The 13612-nt window shown below is 39.2% G+C and overlaps 2 protein-coding genes across 3 annotated transcripts in view; both read left to right on the top strand.

Moving 5' to 3' along the window:
• Positions 1 to 13612, top strand: part of bmi1b (bmi1 polycomb ring finger oncogene 1b) — a 439238-nt gene that overhangs the window by 416357 nt on the left and 9269 nt on the right. The gene's annotated exons all lie outside the window — the stretch shown is intronic.
• The window catches only part of LOC310717500 (nuclear factor of activated T-cells, cytoplasmic 1-like), a 64591-nt gene continuing 62965 nt past the window's right edge, over positions 11987 to 13612 (top strand). The window contains exon 1 of one of the 2 annotated variants that reach the window (XM_083525639.1): positions 11987 to 12448. In XM_083525639.1, the coding sequence (XP_083381765.1) occupies positions 12325 to 12448 (124 nt within the window). In that variant the 5' untranslated portion in view covers positions 11987 to 12324. The remainder of the gene's footprint in view (positions 12449 to 13612) is intronic. The other variant, XM_083525641.1, reaches the window with a different exon arrangement.

Raw genomic sequence — 13612 nt, 5'->3', positions numbered from 1 at the left:
TGTTGGATGAGCATTTTAACAACAACAGAGATGCCATCACACACGTGTGTGTGTCTGCGTGTTTCTGAGTGTATGGACTCAGCCAGCACAGAATTTCCAAAATCGCCCAGAGGAAAGAACTGTGGGATTTCGACTCATGCTTCCAGTCATTAAGAGTGTGATGGCCAGCTCACAATCAGAAATGGAAATCTGTACGCATGTGATTTGTTTCTCAAACCTCCTTTGCGTAATTGCCAAAAATAATAAGCAATTATTCCACACTATTTAGTCATTTGTATTTAGTTGCCACGTGTTACATTGCGGACTTTTTTAGCATACAGTATATGCAACTGATAAGCGAGGATGGAGGCTCTTGACTTGCAAGAAGTTGCTTAAACTATTACATTTGATTATGAATGAAACAATGGCAAGCAGTTTTTTTTATTATCAAATCAATATCATTTGGACCGGTTGTAGTTTCTGTTTCCTGTTAGTTCATGTGTGTTATAATGATTATTAACTATTGTTCCTTCATCAGTTTCTGTTTCTTAGTCCATGTCCACACTAATTGTAGGGAAGTAGTAGCTCAGTGGTTAAAACTCTGGGCTACCCTTCGAAAGATTAGCGGTTTAAGCCCCAGTGTCACCAAGCTGCCACTCTTGGGCCCTTGAGCATGTCCCTTAACACTCTTTTCCCCAGGCTTGCTGTATCCTGACTGACCCTATGCTCTGGCCCCAGATTCCAAACATTGCTCGGATTTGTAAAGAACGTTCACTGTACAGTAATGTATGCGTGACAAGTAAAAAAAAAAACCTTTAATACATTTTAATTTGAAAACACAAATTTGACATATTTTGGTGTTTTGTTTCGGTCTTCTGACCACAATGCGATTTTTTTTTTCCTTTTTTTGAAAACGCCCTCCAAAGTTTGCATTTCGAAAACCCCTTTTTCGCATCTCAGTGTAAACAGTAAAAACGGAGGCTTTCGAAAAACGGACACATTTTAGTCACGTGACCAATTCAGCCAAGCTGGTGGACGACAAAAACGTGTTCAAATTTATCCGGATTAATGTAGATGTAGCCTCAAATGACAAACATTCTGAAAAACTTGAACTAATTGTTGCTGACTTGAACACTGACACTGGAGACCATTCATGCTACATAAATGTTTATTATTAGGCTTATATTATGAAAAGCATTCGGTGCAGTCGGAGTCCTTCAAGAAAAGCTGATGTTTTAGGAAATAAATGGACCCCATTTTAACCAATCAGATGTGAGACGCACTGTGTGTTTAACATTTAATAGAGTTGTTTCTTTCAGAGATATGATACTGTTATGGAAGAGCGTGGGAATGTTTGAGTGTGTGTGTGTGTGTGTGTGTGTGTGTCTGTGTGTGTGTTTGCATCAAAATAGGAAGAAATCATTGTGGACATGTTGTATCTTCCTCATATGACACTTCCTCTGGTCTTAATAAACGGATATATGTGACTCAGACCTCTGGCTGTCTACAGTATAAATGTGGCGTGAATCACAGTTTTTAATAGGGGTCTTGGGCATCAGTGCCATTTTTGCGCCTTTAAGGAACCAGCCAAAACTGAAATGTTTTACGACTGACCAACGCCTGGCACGGCGGCCCACTTAAACATTTGTGGCTTTGACTGATTGGCGTGTCTGATCTGATGAAATGCAGATTAACGAAATGACACATGAGAGTATAGTAAATACAGCTGTTAATAGCCATATCCATTATTCTCAATTCTGTAAACACCCAAAGCTGGCGAGGGGCCACGGTAGCCCAGCGACTGGACCCAAACATCAGGAAACAGAACGGGGATTCCACCAGTTACATGGAGGGGTGAAAAAGGGAAAGCATTGAGAGAAGACAGGAAAAGGGGGGAGAAGGACGCCTCACATTTGACCCAGTGAGCCTTCATTAGCCTCATGCAGGCTCAATTGGGCACATTGTGGCTTTCAGAAACAAAGAGCAAGAGTCGGCTAAGGGAAGCTACAGACGATCGCTTTGCATTCGTTTTTTTTTTCTTTTTTTTTTTCCGTAGTATTGGAAAAAGGTTCACTGTGTGTTGTGTCGTTTTATTCCTGTCTGAAGAGCTCACGCATGGGTGGCTGTTGGTTTTAAAAAAAAGCGCTCAATACAAAAACACAGTGTGTTATTATTAATATATTATTAACACCTCGTTATAAATAAAACACCATACTGAGTGTTTTATTTTCCACATTCATGCTGTTTGGCTTTTCATTAGCCAGAACTGGCTGTATGAAGAACAGGAAGTGTTTGTTGTTACGCTCTCTCTCTCTCTCTCTCTTTCTCTCTCTCTCTCTCTCTCTCTCTCTCTCTCTCTCTCTCTCTCGGGGAACCCTTAAAATGTCTATGGAAAAAAAAATCCTCTACAACATCCCTGCAAGTTTCCCTTTATCCAAGCAGATTACTGAGTCGAATGCCTGAATGATGAATAACCATCCACTTTAACCGCTCAGGAACTCTTCAGCAGCCTACATGAGTTGCAGGTCAAATATTAATTATTATTACTATTATTATTATTATTATTATTGTTATTATTATTATTATTACTACTAGGTACCAATTAAGTAAATGACAGCAAGGCCTGAGTGACTTAAAAACTTCACAGCATGTATTTTTAGGAAAATAATCAGTGAAAGTACAGTGTATCAGTGTAATGTAGGCCAATATTATAACTTTCCAATTAATTAAATCTAGGGAAGTGGAAGCTCAGTGGTTAAGGCTCTGAGTTGCTCCTCGGAAGGTTTTATGTTTAAGCCCCAATATTGCCAAGCTGCCACTCTTGGGTCCTTGAGGAAGACCCCTCACCCTCTGTGCTCCTCTGTGCTGTATCATGGCTGACCCTAGATTTCTAACTGCTAAGATATGCAAAGTATAGACATGTGGCAAGTATAAAGCACCTTTTTATCATTTAAACTGCAATGTCCACATTTATATTGCTCTATTCATTAAAGAATGGCACAGCTTATTTTTTATCTGTTTCTAGTTACACTGAAGTTTGTGAAACATCTCAAAAACACGTATTTTCTCTAATCAATGGCGTTATAGCAGCTATAAACAGCAGTTCTCTCACCAGACTTTATTCTCCCTCTTGAATAAAAAAAGACAGGATAAGGCAGCGTGTCACGCAAACGTGAAACTGGAAAAAGTAAAACGCAAAGTCATGAGCTGGAAAATGAACTGATTGTGGGAAAGCACTGACACTGGAAACTCCTTCCATACAGTATAACCATTAGGTTTGATTCTTGTATAAAACAGGACGATTCTATGATGGTCTACAACGGTGTTTTCTTTATCTTGTATTTTCTGAAAAGGTCACACCATGATGTAGAGATTTTTTTATTAGTCACACATCCAAACTTGAAACTTCTTCGTGCTGAGTGCGTGTTTTCGATCTCCGTATGAATGGAAGTCAACGGAAGTACAAGTGTGGAAAGCTTCATAACAATGATTGTTAAAACATTTAAACATTTAAACATAATATCATAAAAACATGCAATCAGTGGAAAATTTCTATAAGATTATAAGATAAAAATTTATAAGGTCCTGCTTCATAAATGTTAGGAAACTATGATCCACTAATCACCTCTGGAAATTCAAAGCTAAGGCAAAAAAACAATCATAAAATTGTCAAATTGCCATTTGTTTTAAACGAGATTCGAAGTGAAACTGTCGATGTCATGTATTATTTGTATCTGTATTAATTCCTGCAGTGTGTAAGCGACTCCATCACTGTGCTGAAGTGTGCAGTAGCGAGCTTTAATGCACTTCAGGTCATCCTGCAGAGCTCAGCCATAAAAAGCGACTCGGGCATTTCTACGCTGTGGTTTAAATCATAGCTATAGACTTCAGTCTGACAGTCATATCCTGGCAATTTGCTCGCAAAATCTTTTTTTATTGTTAACAGACCTACAATGGAGAGCAAATAAAGATTCTTGGGGTTAAAAAACTTTAGTAATGTAACCGTCTGTTTTGGGGAGGAAAAAGGATCGACATCATTCTCAAGTGGGTTTTGAAGCTTTGTAGGATTTGGAGGGTCTTACAGGGAATGTCTTCTAAAGATCTCCGGATCTGAATAATGGTCACTGGATGTGTTGACTGGATGTTGAAGTGAATGTACCGAATTGGTGTAAATCATTCAATTGCGCACTCATTTCCATACTCATCCCCACATTCATCCTCGCACTCATTTGCACACTCATTCTCAAACTCGTTCACACACTCGTTCACAAACTCATTTTCATACTTATTTACACATTCATTCCCACATTCATTTATACACACATTCTCATACTCATTCACACACTCATTCATATATATATATATATATATATATATCTCTATTAACATGCATCATAACAAGCATTTTACTACGTTGTACTCTGTATGAATGTTACAAATAAAATTTGATCTGCTTTGATTTGATTATCTGGCCTACCCTTAAAAATTGTGGGGTATAAAAAAATATGAAGAAAATTTAAACATATTTCCAAAAATTATCTAACTGTAGATGAAGAACTGGTTATGGCTAATATTTAGGCCTTGTTGTTTGGGATAGTTGGGTTTGGGTTTTTAGAGGTGTTGGTGATTTCTTGACATTTAGGCCAGTGTTAATGGCAGCACTGACTCTAAACTGTGTGTGTGTTTTTAACTTGAAAATATGATTAGAACCAAAGTGGCCATTGGTCGATGTGGAGTAGCTTTTAAATGTAACATTAATAATTTATCATGTCAACTGGTGCTTTGCTTTTAGGCTGGGTTTCATATGGAAGCCATACTGTCATAAATTATGTAGATGTTCACTGTTATTTATATAATACACCACATCCACCTGCGCCGGTCAGTGGAGAAATACGTAAAATTACAGCTTGTCATTAATGGCCTGTCATGTGTCATATCGATCACGCAGTTCACAGATATTGTGGTCACTCTATATGTACCTTTTAGGGCTTGTAATCCAGTGACACTCTGTAAAAGTGCTCTGAAGATTCCTATTTATATTTAAACATACAAATGGGTGTGACCTAAAGCAAAATGTTTGTATTTTTCATTGCATATAGACCCTGAAGTGTAAATAGAAAAGGAAACCATAGCTTGGCATTTTTTTTATTTAAATTTTATATGTAAAACCAAATTTGTAATATTATTTTTAAAAAATCCAGTGAGTTTCTAAAGCCACATCACTGAGGCCTGTAAATGTTTTCAGCTTTCATAACTTTATTTGATTTATTTTTCCAAAGTACGGTCAAAACAAACTTATGGCCTAATATAAAAGACCCTGATCAGGTGGTTACTAGATTAGATTAGATTAGATTAGATTGGATTAGATTAGATTAGATTAGATTAGATTCATTTAGTGTCATTGTGCATAGTAAAAGTACAGGGCCAATGAAATGCAGTATACTATATACTATAGTATGTATTTATACACTGACCAGGCTTAACTTAATGGCAACTAATCAGGCATAAGATTATGACCACCTGTCTAATACTGTGTTGTTCCCCCTTTTGCAGCTAAAACAGTTCTAGCCCTCGAGCATCAACAGCATAAACTTCTTCAGCAGTTTGAGCTACAGGAGCTTGTCTGTTGGATCGGACGTCATGGACCAGCCTTCGCTCCACACATGCATCAATGAGCCTCGACCGTCCACGACCCTGTCGCTGGTTCACCACTGTTCCTTCCCTGGAGCACTTTTGATAGATACTGACCACTGCAGACCAGGACATCCCACAAGAGCTGCAGTTTTGGAGATGCTCTGACCCAGTCGTCTAGACGTCACAATTTGTTAAACTCGCTCAAATCCTTACCCTCGGCAAATTTTCCTGCTTCTAACATCAACTTTGAGGACAAAATGTTCACCTGCTGCCTAATAGATAAATCCACACACTAACAGGTGCCATGATGTAGAGATCGGTGTATTGGAGAATCAGTGAATACTACATTAATACTTAGAATAAAATAGATGAATGCCATTGTGGATGTATAATAAAGAGACTCATGTTAATAATTATGCTTGTTCCTTTGTTCCATGAGCTAGCAATGTCTGTTTTTTGCACACCTCTATTTTTTCAACCAAACTTTTGTATTTGTTTCGAAAATGTCTGTTCATTCCCCAATAATGTGATATTTGTCTAATGCATAATTTGTGTAGTATATACAGTATGCCTTTGGATTTTAAATAAGAAATATTCAAAAGGGAAGTGTGTGACATTTCTAGAACCAGACATGCCGGAGATAGCTCAGACATAGCAGTTCTCCATCAGGATGGCTAAGAGAGCAACGAATCCGGAAAAGCAGAAGTGCTCTATAGAATAAGTGAATGACAGTCACTTTACCCGATTTAGACTTCAACATTGCGACATGTGAAGTGTCAGAAACGAGGCATCATGCAGCTGCATATATGATTGAGAAGTGATACTGAAGGGGAATTTGAGGTATTGAGCATATCAGAAGCATATCTAATCTGTTCAGGGTTTAAAAACAATTGCAACGGGGTGAGTGTTACGGGCCACTAGCACCAAACCACTGAACTATTAAGGGGAATATTTAGAAGTACGAAAACCATGTGTGTGAATAAAAAACAAGGAAAAACATTTATTATTTTCTTAAAAAATGACCATCCCAAAAGTGATGTTTTATGCTGCTTACGCACAAGTAAGTTGTCAATGATGTAATTAATAAATAAAAACAAATACATAGTATAAATGTAATAACAAAATCACTTATTCATAGCATTACATTTTGTGGAACATTTGCAAAACAAGTTTATGTCACTTCTAGTTTCTCTCTCAGGTGCAGCAAGTCATGTTACTGAGAAAACCAGAAAGCGTAACAAACGTCATCTCTTCTAAAAAAAAAAAATGTTCCAGTGCCAGAATGCTTACTGCCTTTTGCAACATGCTGACACTGGAGACTGGATTATACACTATTGGTAGAGAGTGACAGGCATATATATACCACACCTCCTTCATTGACTACACCTTCTTCACTGGCAGGTATATAGACCACACCTCCTTCACTGAGTGATAGGTATATCTATGACAAATCCTTTAATAGGACTGACATGTACTGTATATACGACACATCTCCTTTTCTATTATTAACAGGTATACACCGACCAGGAATAACTTCATATACACTGATCAGCATAACATTATGACCACCTGCCTAATATTGTGTTGGTCCTTGTTTTGCTGCTAAAACAGTTCTGACCCCTCGAGCATTAACAGCATGAACTTCTTTAGCAGTTTGAGCTACAGGAGCTCGTCTGTTGGATCGGACCACACGGACCAGCCTACGTTCCTCACGTGCATCAATGAGCTTCGGCCACCCACGACCCTGTCGCCGGTTCACCACTGTTCCTTCCTTGGAGCACTTTTGATAGACACTGATCACTGCAGACCAGGAACATCTCACAAAAGATTTTGGAGATGCTCTGACCCAGTCGTCTAGACGTCACAATTTGTCAAACTCAAATCAATTCAATCTTTATTTCTATAGCACCTAACAATTTCTATAGCACCTAACCAGGTAGAACCAAGGTGCTGAACAAAGTGCAAAAGGCAATGTGCAAAATAGTAATAAAATTTGAGTTAACATAAAAATAATAGAATATACAATATCGTAAAATGAAGAAGTAAATCGTAGGAACTAAAACAGAAGAAAAATAAAGCATAAAAACACAACAAATAAAATAAACGTTAACACGCTCAAATCCTTACATTTGCTTATTTTTCCTGCTTCTAACATCCACTTTGAGGATAAAATGTTTACTGGCTGCCTAATATATAAATCCACCCACTAACAGGAGTCATGATGAAGAGATCATCGGTGTTCTTCACTTCACCACTCATAATGTTATAATGTCATAATACTATGCCGTATCTGTGTATATTCCACAGCTTCTTCTCTACAATTAGCGGGAATATAGGCTACACCTTCTTCAATAATGGTGAAAAGTATACAGACTTCACCTTCTTCACTAGGACTAACAGGTATATAGGCCAAACCTCTTCCACTGTGAATGATGCACAAAGAAATCATGAATGATTTACTACATTTTACTAGAGACCACATCTAATTCATTGGGACTGACAGGTGCGGAGGACACACCTCTTTTACCACACATGTTCTCTGCACCTGTCCACGCCTGGAATGACATGCAGGGAGATTCTGGAAAATTTAATATATAAATTAAATACATAGCTGGGACTGGGCTGCAAAAAAGACAGCGCCATTTTATTATATACACATTTTATTAGTAAGATTTTGTTTTCTTCCACATGCACACTGTTCCCAGCTGACCATATGCAAAACATCAGTGTTTAGTCTCAGTCATAAATTATCTGTGTTAAATCCCTTACAATATATTTGTAGATTATACATTATCCCGTGTTATCACTAACTATTTATCTCATTCTTTTTATCGAGACATGACTTATTCTTACAACATTTCTTTCATGTCAAAAAGCCTGTTTAGTTATTAATCTTAACTGCGACATTGAATTTGATCTCTTTGTTGAAATCGAAGAAAACATTTAGGCAAAAGATGCGTGATAATATTCATAAAAATTCTCAAATTTGCGAGTTCCTAACCCTCAACCTTATGGGAAAGTGGGTTCACACTAGAACTGTTTTATTAAGCCGAGGAACCTTTTTTAGAAACAAGTGTACATATTTGTGTGTGTGTGTGTGTGTGTGTGTGAGTGTGTGTGTGTGTGTGTGTGTGTGTGTGTGTGCCAAAAGGTCTGACAGAAAAACAACGAGTAAAACTAATCATTTCATGCTTGCAAATCAAAGCAAGAATGAGTCATGTCATTCAGACAACTTGTGGTTACTGTAAAGACGTGCACGTGCATGTGCGTGTGTGTGTGTGTGTGTGTGTGTGTGTGTGTGTGTGTGTGTGTGTGTGTGTGTGTGTGTGTGTGTGAGGACACCAAAGCAGATGTAGCTTGTCTATGAATTACAGCCTCAGGCGGAAATTTGTCATTGGCCTGAAATACTGTCAGCTTCCATCATTGCTCTTCGACGTGCATTTTTAGAAAAACGGCTGAAAAAAAAGAACAGCAGCATCACATTCATTGCATACCGGATTCCATCTTAATGCACGTCACGGTTGAGTACTACGATACAAACCCAGATTAAAGACGTTGGCCTGTTTGTAAAAAAGTGTTTGAGTTGTTACTTTCTGAGTTTTGTAAACCGATACAATACAACAGCAATCATTCTGTTTAGCTTAGTGGTGGTCTTGATGAACGAAGAGGCCCTGAAAATACTAAAACTCGGTCTATAGAGTAAATATCTGTGGGTTTTGAGCAGTAAGGATGATCTAGGCAGTTCCCAGGCCCATTCTTTTGGAGCACTAAAATGAAATCTGAGCTTTGTTTGAGTACACCTGGCTCTAATATTTAGATGCCACTGAAGGCTTTGGTTAGCTGGATAATGTGTGTTAAATTAAGAGCTAAACATTTAAAGAAGGTAGGTTTGGGTGGTCCTACAGTGTATTGTGAGATACCAAGAACTCTATATTTGTCTATTTGAGATTTTTTAGTATTTATTCATTGAGTTCATGAATAATGTACTTAATACAATCTTCTGAAAGTTTTAAGACCCCTCTTAACTTTTTAAGTTTGTTGCATCCTGATGCTACTATCATTTTAATTGATTTTCTCATGAATGTACATTCAGTACATCACATGTACATAAGTATGAGACCCTTTGAAACAACAATAAGAAATCGGAGCTCAGGTGCCTCCCATTTCGCTTTATCATTGCTGAGATGCTTCTACACCTTGATTGGAGACTACATGTGGAAATGTTTATTTATTGGGCATGATAAGGACCAAGAACCAGATGGTCACTCTGAATGAGCTCTGGAGATCGTGTGTGGAGATGAGACAGTTCCAGAAGGACAACCCCCATTGCAGCCCTCCACCGATGGCAGAGTGGCTAGACAGAAGCCTTTTCTCGGAGCAAAACCCATAGAATCCCATTTGAAGCTTGACAACAGGCACCCGGAGGATTCTCAGACTGTCTGGGACAAGATTCCTTGGTTTGGGGTGCAGTCAGCATTCCTATTCATCTTAAAGGCATTCAACAGGTTTGAAAGTCAGAGCTCTATTTATTACAGAACAGTAAAATTATTTCTTTGCATATCCCAACGATGTTAGGAGTTGAAGTCACAGCACAGGGTCAGCCATAATTCCGCACCCCTGGAGCATTAAGCGATAAGGACCCCAAGATTGGCAGCTTGGCAATACTGGGGCTTGAACCCCTGATCTCTGAGCAGTAATAGGCAACAACCAATCAGAATCCAGTGAAGTTTGAGATGCTATCTGGAACCTGGAGCGTGGTCTCCTTGATGTGAATAACGGGCTATGGGGTGATCAAGGCGTTCTAAAAAGTTAACAGGCTTTCTCAGAAGTGTGTTGACTCCAGGCAGATCTGACACACATTTTTGCATTGAAAGCCTCATTCACTGTAAGCAAATGAGCTTGTGGAATGCAGCTGCCTCCAAAAAGCAAATATGAGCACAGAGAGCGGTGTGTGTATGTGTGTTGGGTGGTGTGTATGTTCTGGGAGTGCACTTACAGTACTTTCTCTCGCCCCTAATGGATGAAGATGATGGTTCCTTGCTGCCTTACATGCCAGAGCTCTATTTTTTGGGACCTGGAAAAGCGTCTGATGCAAATTCTGAATGAACTACTCTATTAGCTATCAGACGAGCACTAATTACGCCCCCGTGGCGCCGAGAGCACAATATCCTGCAGTGCTCTTGTGCACCGAGGGCTCTTATCAATCGAGCATCGAGAGATGGAGGGATTGTGATCGGATTACAATCGTGCACAGGATTGGACTGAAGATGAAACCAGGAGATGTCGTTAGGACTCCTGCCAATTGCACGGCACTTCACAGCGATGTGCTTTTCACAAGTGTCTGAATAAAACTACAGACTGCTTAGTAATCTTTTGGTGATGCTCTCGTTTTCTGACGAGTCTCAAGTGATTCGAATCTTAACCCCTCCCTTGGTGCCTTCTAGTCCACAGAACAGTAGCTATTCCAGAAACAGATCCTGGAATTCCACCCAAAGATCCAGAGTGCCTCCTGGGAACACTTCTGCCCATGTGGACAACATAAACTGAACATGAGCACTCTTTGACAGTAACCTGAGCAAAAAAGGATGAAGCAGCAACACTACCTGCTGCACCTTTGCCCCGCCTTCTGCCGAAAGCTGTATTTGTATACTTAGAGGGCGTAACCCATGTTTTGTAAATGTGGCATGAAAATTGTAAGCAAATCCAAAGCATGTCAATTGTAATATCATTTACATATAAGAGTGGCCTGGAGAAAACAGAATGTATTCCTAGTATTCCTCAAATGTACCTGCTCCATGATTGGTGTTTCCAGCATAGGATCAGAATTGATACCCGGACCGGGTGTAGCACCTGCCCCATGTCTGGTATTCCTTTGATAGGATCAGGATCAATACCCTTGGAGGGTGTGTACCTACCTCATGCCTGGTATTCCTAGAATAGGATCAGGATTAATACGCTGACAGGTTGTGTACCTGCCCATGTGTAGTATTCCCAGGATTTGTTCAGGATTAATACCCTGACAGAGTGTGTATCTGCCCATGCCTGGTATCTCCAGAGGAATATATCAAGAAACAAAAAAGTTAAGATTTAATAATAGAGCTTAATATTTTGACATGGTTGGATAGAAATAGGTAATGATTTCAATCCGTCCAGAAATCCTGATGTGTGTGTGTGTGTGTGTGTGTGTGTGTGTGTGTGTACAGGCGTGCTTGCGCGCGCGCGCGCTCAGGCGGAATCCCGAGACTCGGAGAGATTCCCGCCGGGGAAGGGGAGGGAGGGCGGCGCGTGGGATTCGGTAGGCGGGGGCAGGAGGAGAAGGAGGAGGAGGAGGAGTGGGTGTTGTGGGGTAGGAGGGTATTTTCCAGGTTTAAATACAGCGCGGAGCGGGAGCTCCGTAAACAGTCGCGTTACACAACGCCGGTTAAATAAAGAAAAAAGGAAAGAAAAGATTAAAAAAAGGAAAGAAAAGTAAAGACAGAAGACGTAGAGCCTCACTATGAGAAGCGACAGAGCGCGTGCGGAGTGACTGACGCCTGACGCGCTACCGGAACGCGCAACAGCCGCTAAGACGCATCGGGATGCACGGTTGACTCTGATCCCGCTCAGCGTACACTGTTGCACTGTTGCTCCATCATCACTAATATTAATTTTTAATCTTATTTTTATTATTTTGCATTGGAAAGTTTGCGCGCTCCCGTGACCAGAGGGTGAATGCCCGAGCCCGCGTGCACGCGTACCGACTCGAGCGCCAACTTCACACGGCCGGCTTTGGGGAAACGGAGAGGACCAGACCTCTGCTGCTCCGCTCAGTTCAGCATGAAGTCTGCGGAAGAAGGTTAGTATGTGTGTGTGTGTGTGTGTGTGTGTGCGTGCGTGCGTGCGTGCGCGTACCGGTGTGCATTTACGTGCTTACTCCATATATCCTGCTTTACCGCTGTGTTATCCAAAAAAAAAAAAAAAACAACCCAAACAAACAAAAATTTTAATACGTTTTAATTATTGGCATAGAATCCAACCAAATTGATAAATAAAATTCTATTGGACAAGTCAGGGCAATAAAATAGATCTACAGTTTATCTTACAGACTCTACACTTTGGTAATACGTTATAGAATATCATAATTCACTCTAAAATACAATAAAACATCCACACTTTTTTAATGCACATGCGTAGTGATGCTGTCCTTTCAGCAGAATCATCTCTATCCACTGTAGTGAATTATTGACTGATTAATGGACTCCTATCCGAAGTGGAGTTATTTAAATGCAGCGGTGATGCAGTAACACAATATGTTCCTGGCAGGAAAGAAAAAGTTGATTTGAATGAGAAAACAAATACAAAAGGCACAAATCTACATACAAATTAGAATGATGGACCCCAAAACAATGCTTAAGTCTGATATTCTTCAGTATATGATGATGAATTTGACTTATGCCATGGCCATGCTAAAATCTGTGTGATAATAAGTGTGTTTTGGGATGTTAAAGGAACAGATTTGGCATTTGGGTTTGTATTAAATTTCAAATCTAAGTTTTCAGGAGAACTGTACTGAGGTCATTCACTCCTACATAATGAAATAACTATATGATTATAATAACATGCTTTTGTCAGTATCGTAATGTTGTCATTCTATTAAAGCTGCTTCAAAAAGTGTATGAATATGTAATTTCTTTTATTCATTTCATGTTTTTCAGTAGAGATTGAACTTAACATTTTTTTTTTCAAATTATTGACTGAGTAATAGGCTGATATCTGCAATTTTTCAATGCATTTTCAGTATTTCAACCTGATAGTGGTTATGCTGATACAAAACTTTAAAAGAGAACCAAATGCAATGGAAAAATAAAAGAACATAATAGAAATGCAGTTTGCATTCATTTCATATTGAGGGTTTGTAATAGAATTCATGTAGAATTAGTACAATGCATTATCAATAACATAACCCATTCTTTCAAAGGACTTATATTACATATTACTTATGACCTGTAATAGGAATAGA

The sequence above is a fragment of the Silurus aristotelis genome (assembly GCF_946808225.1).
Source record: "Silurus aristotelis genome assembly, chromosome: 22".
NCBI lineage: Eukaryota > Metazoa > Chordata > Actinopteri > Siluriformes > Siluridae > Silurus > Silurus aristotelis.
This window is presented reverse-complemented; position numbering and strand designations above follow the sequence as displayed.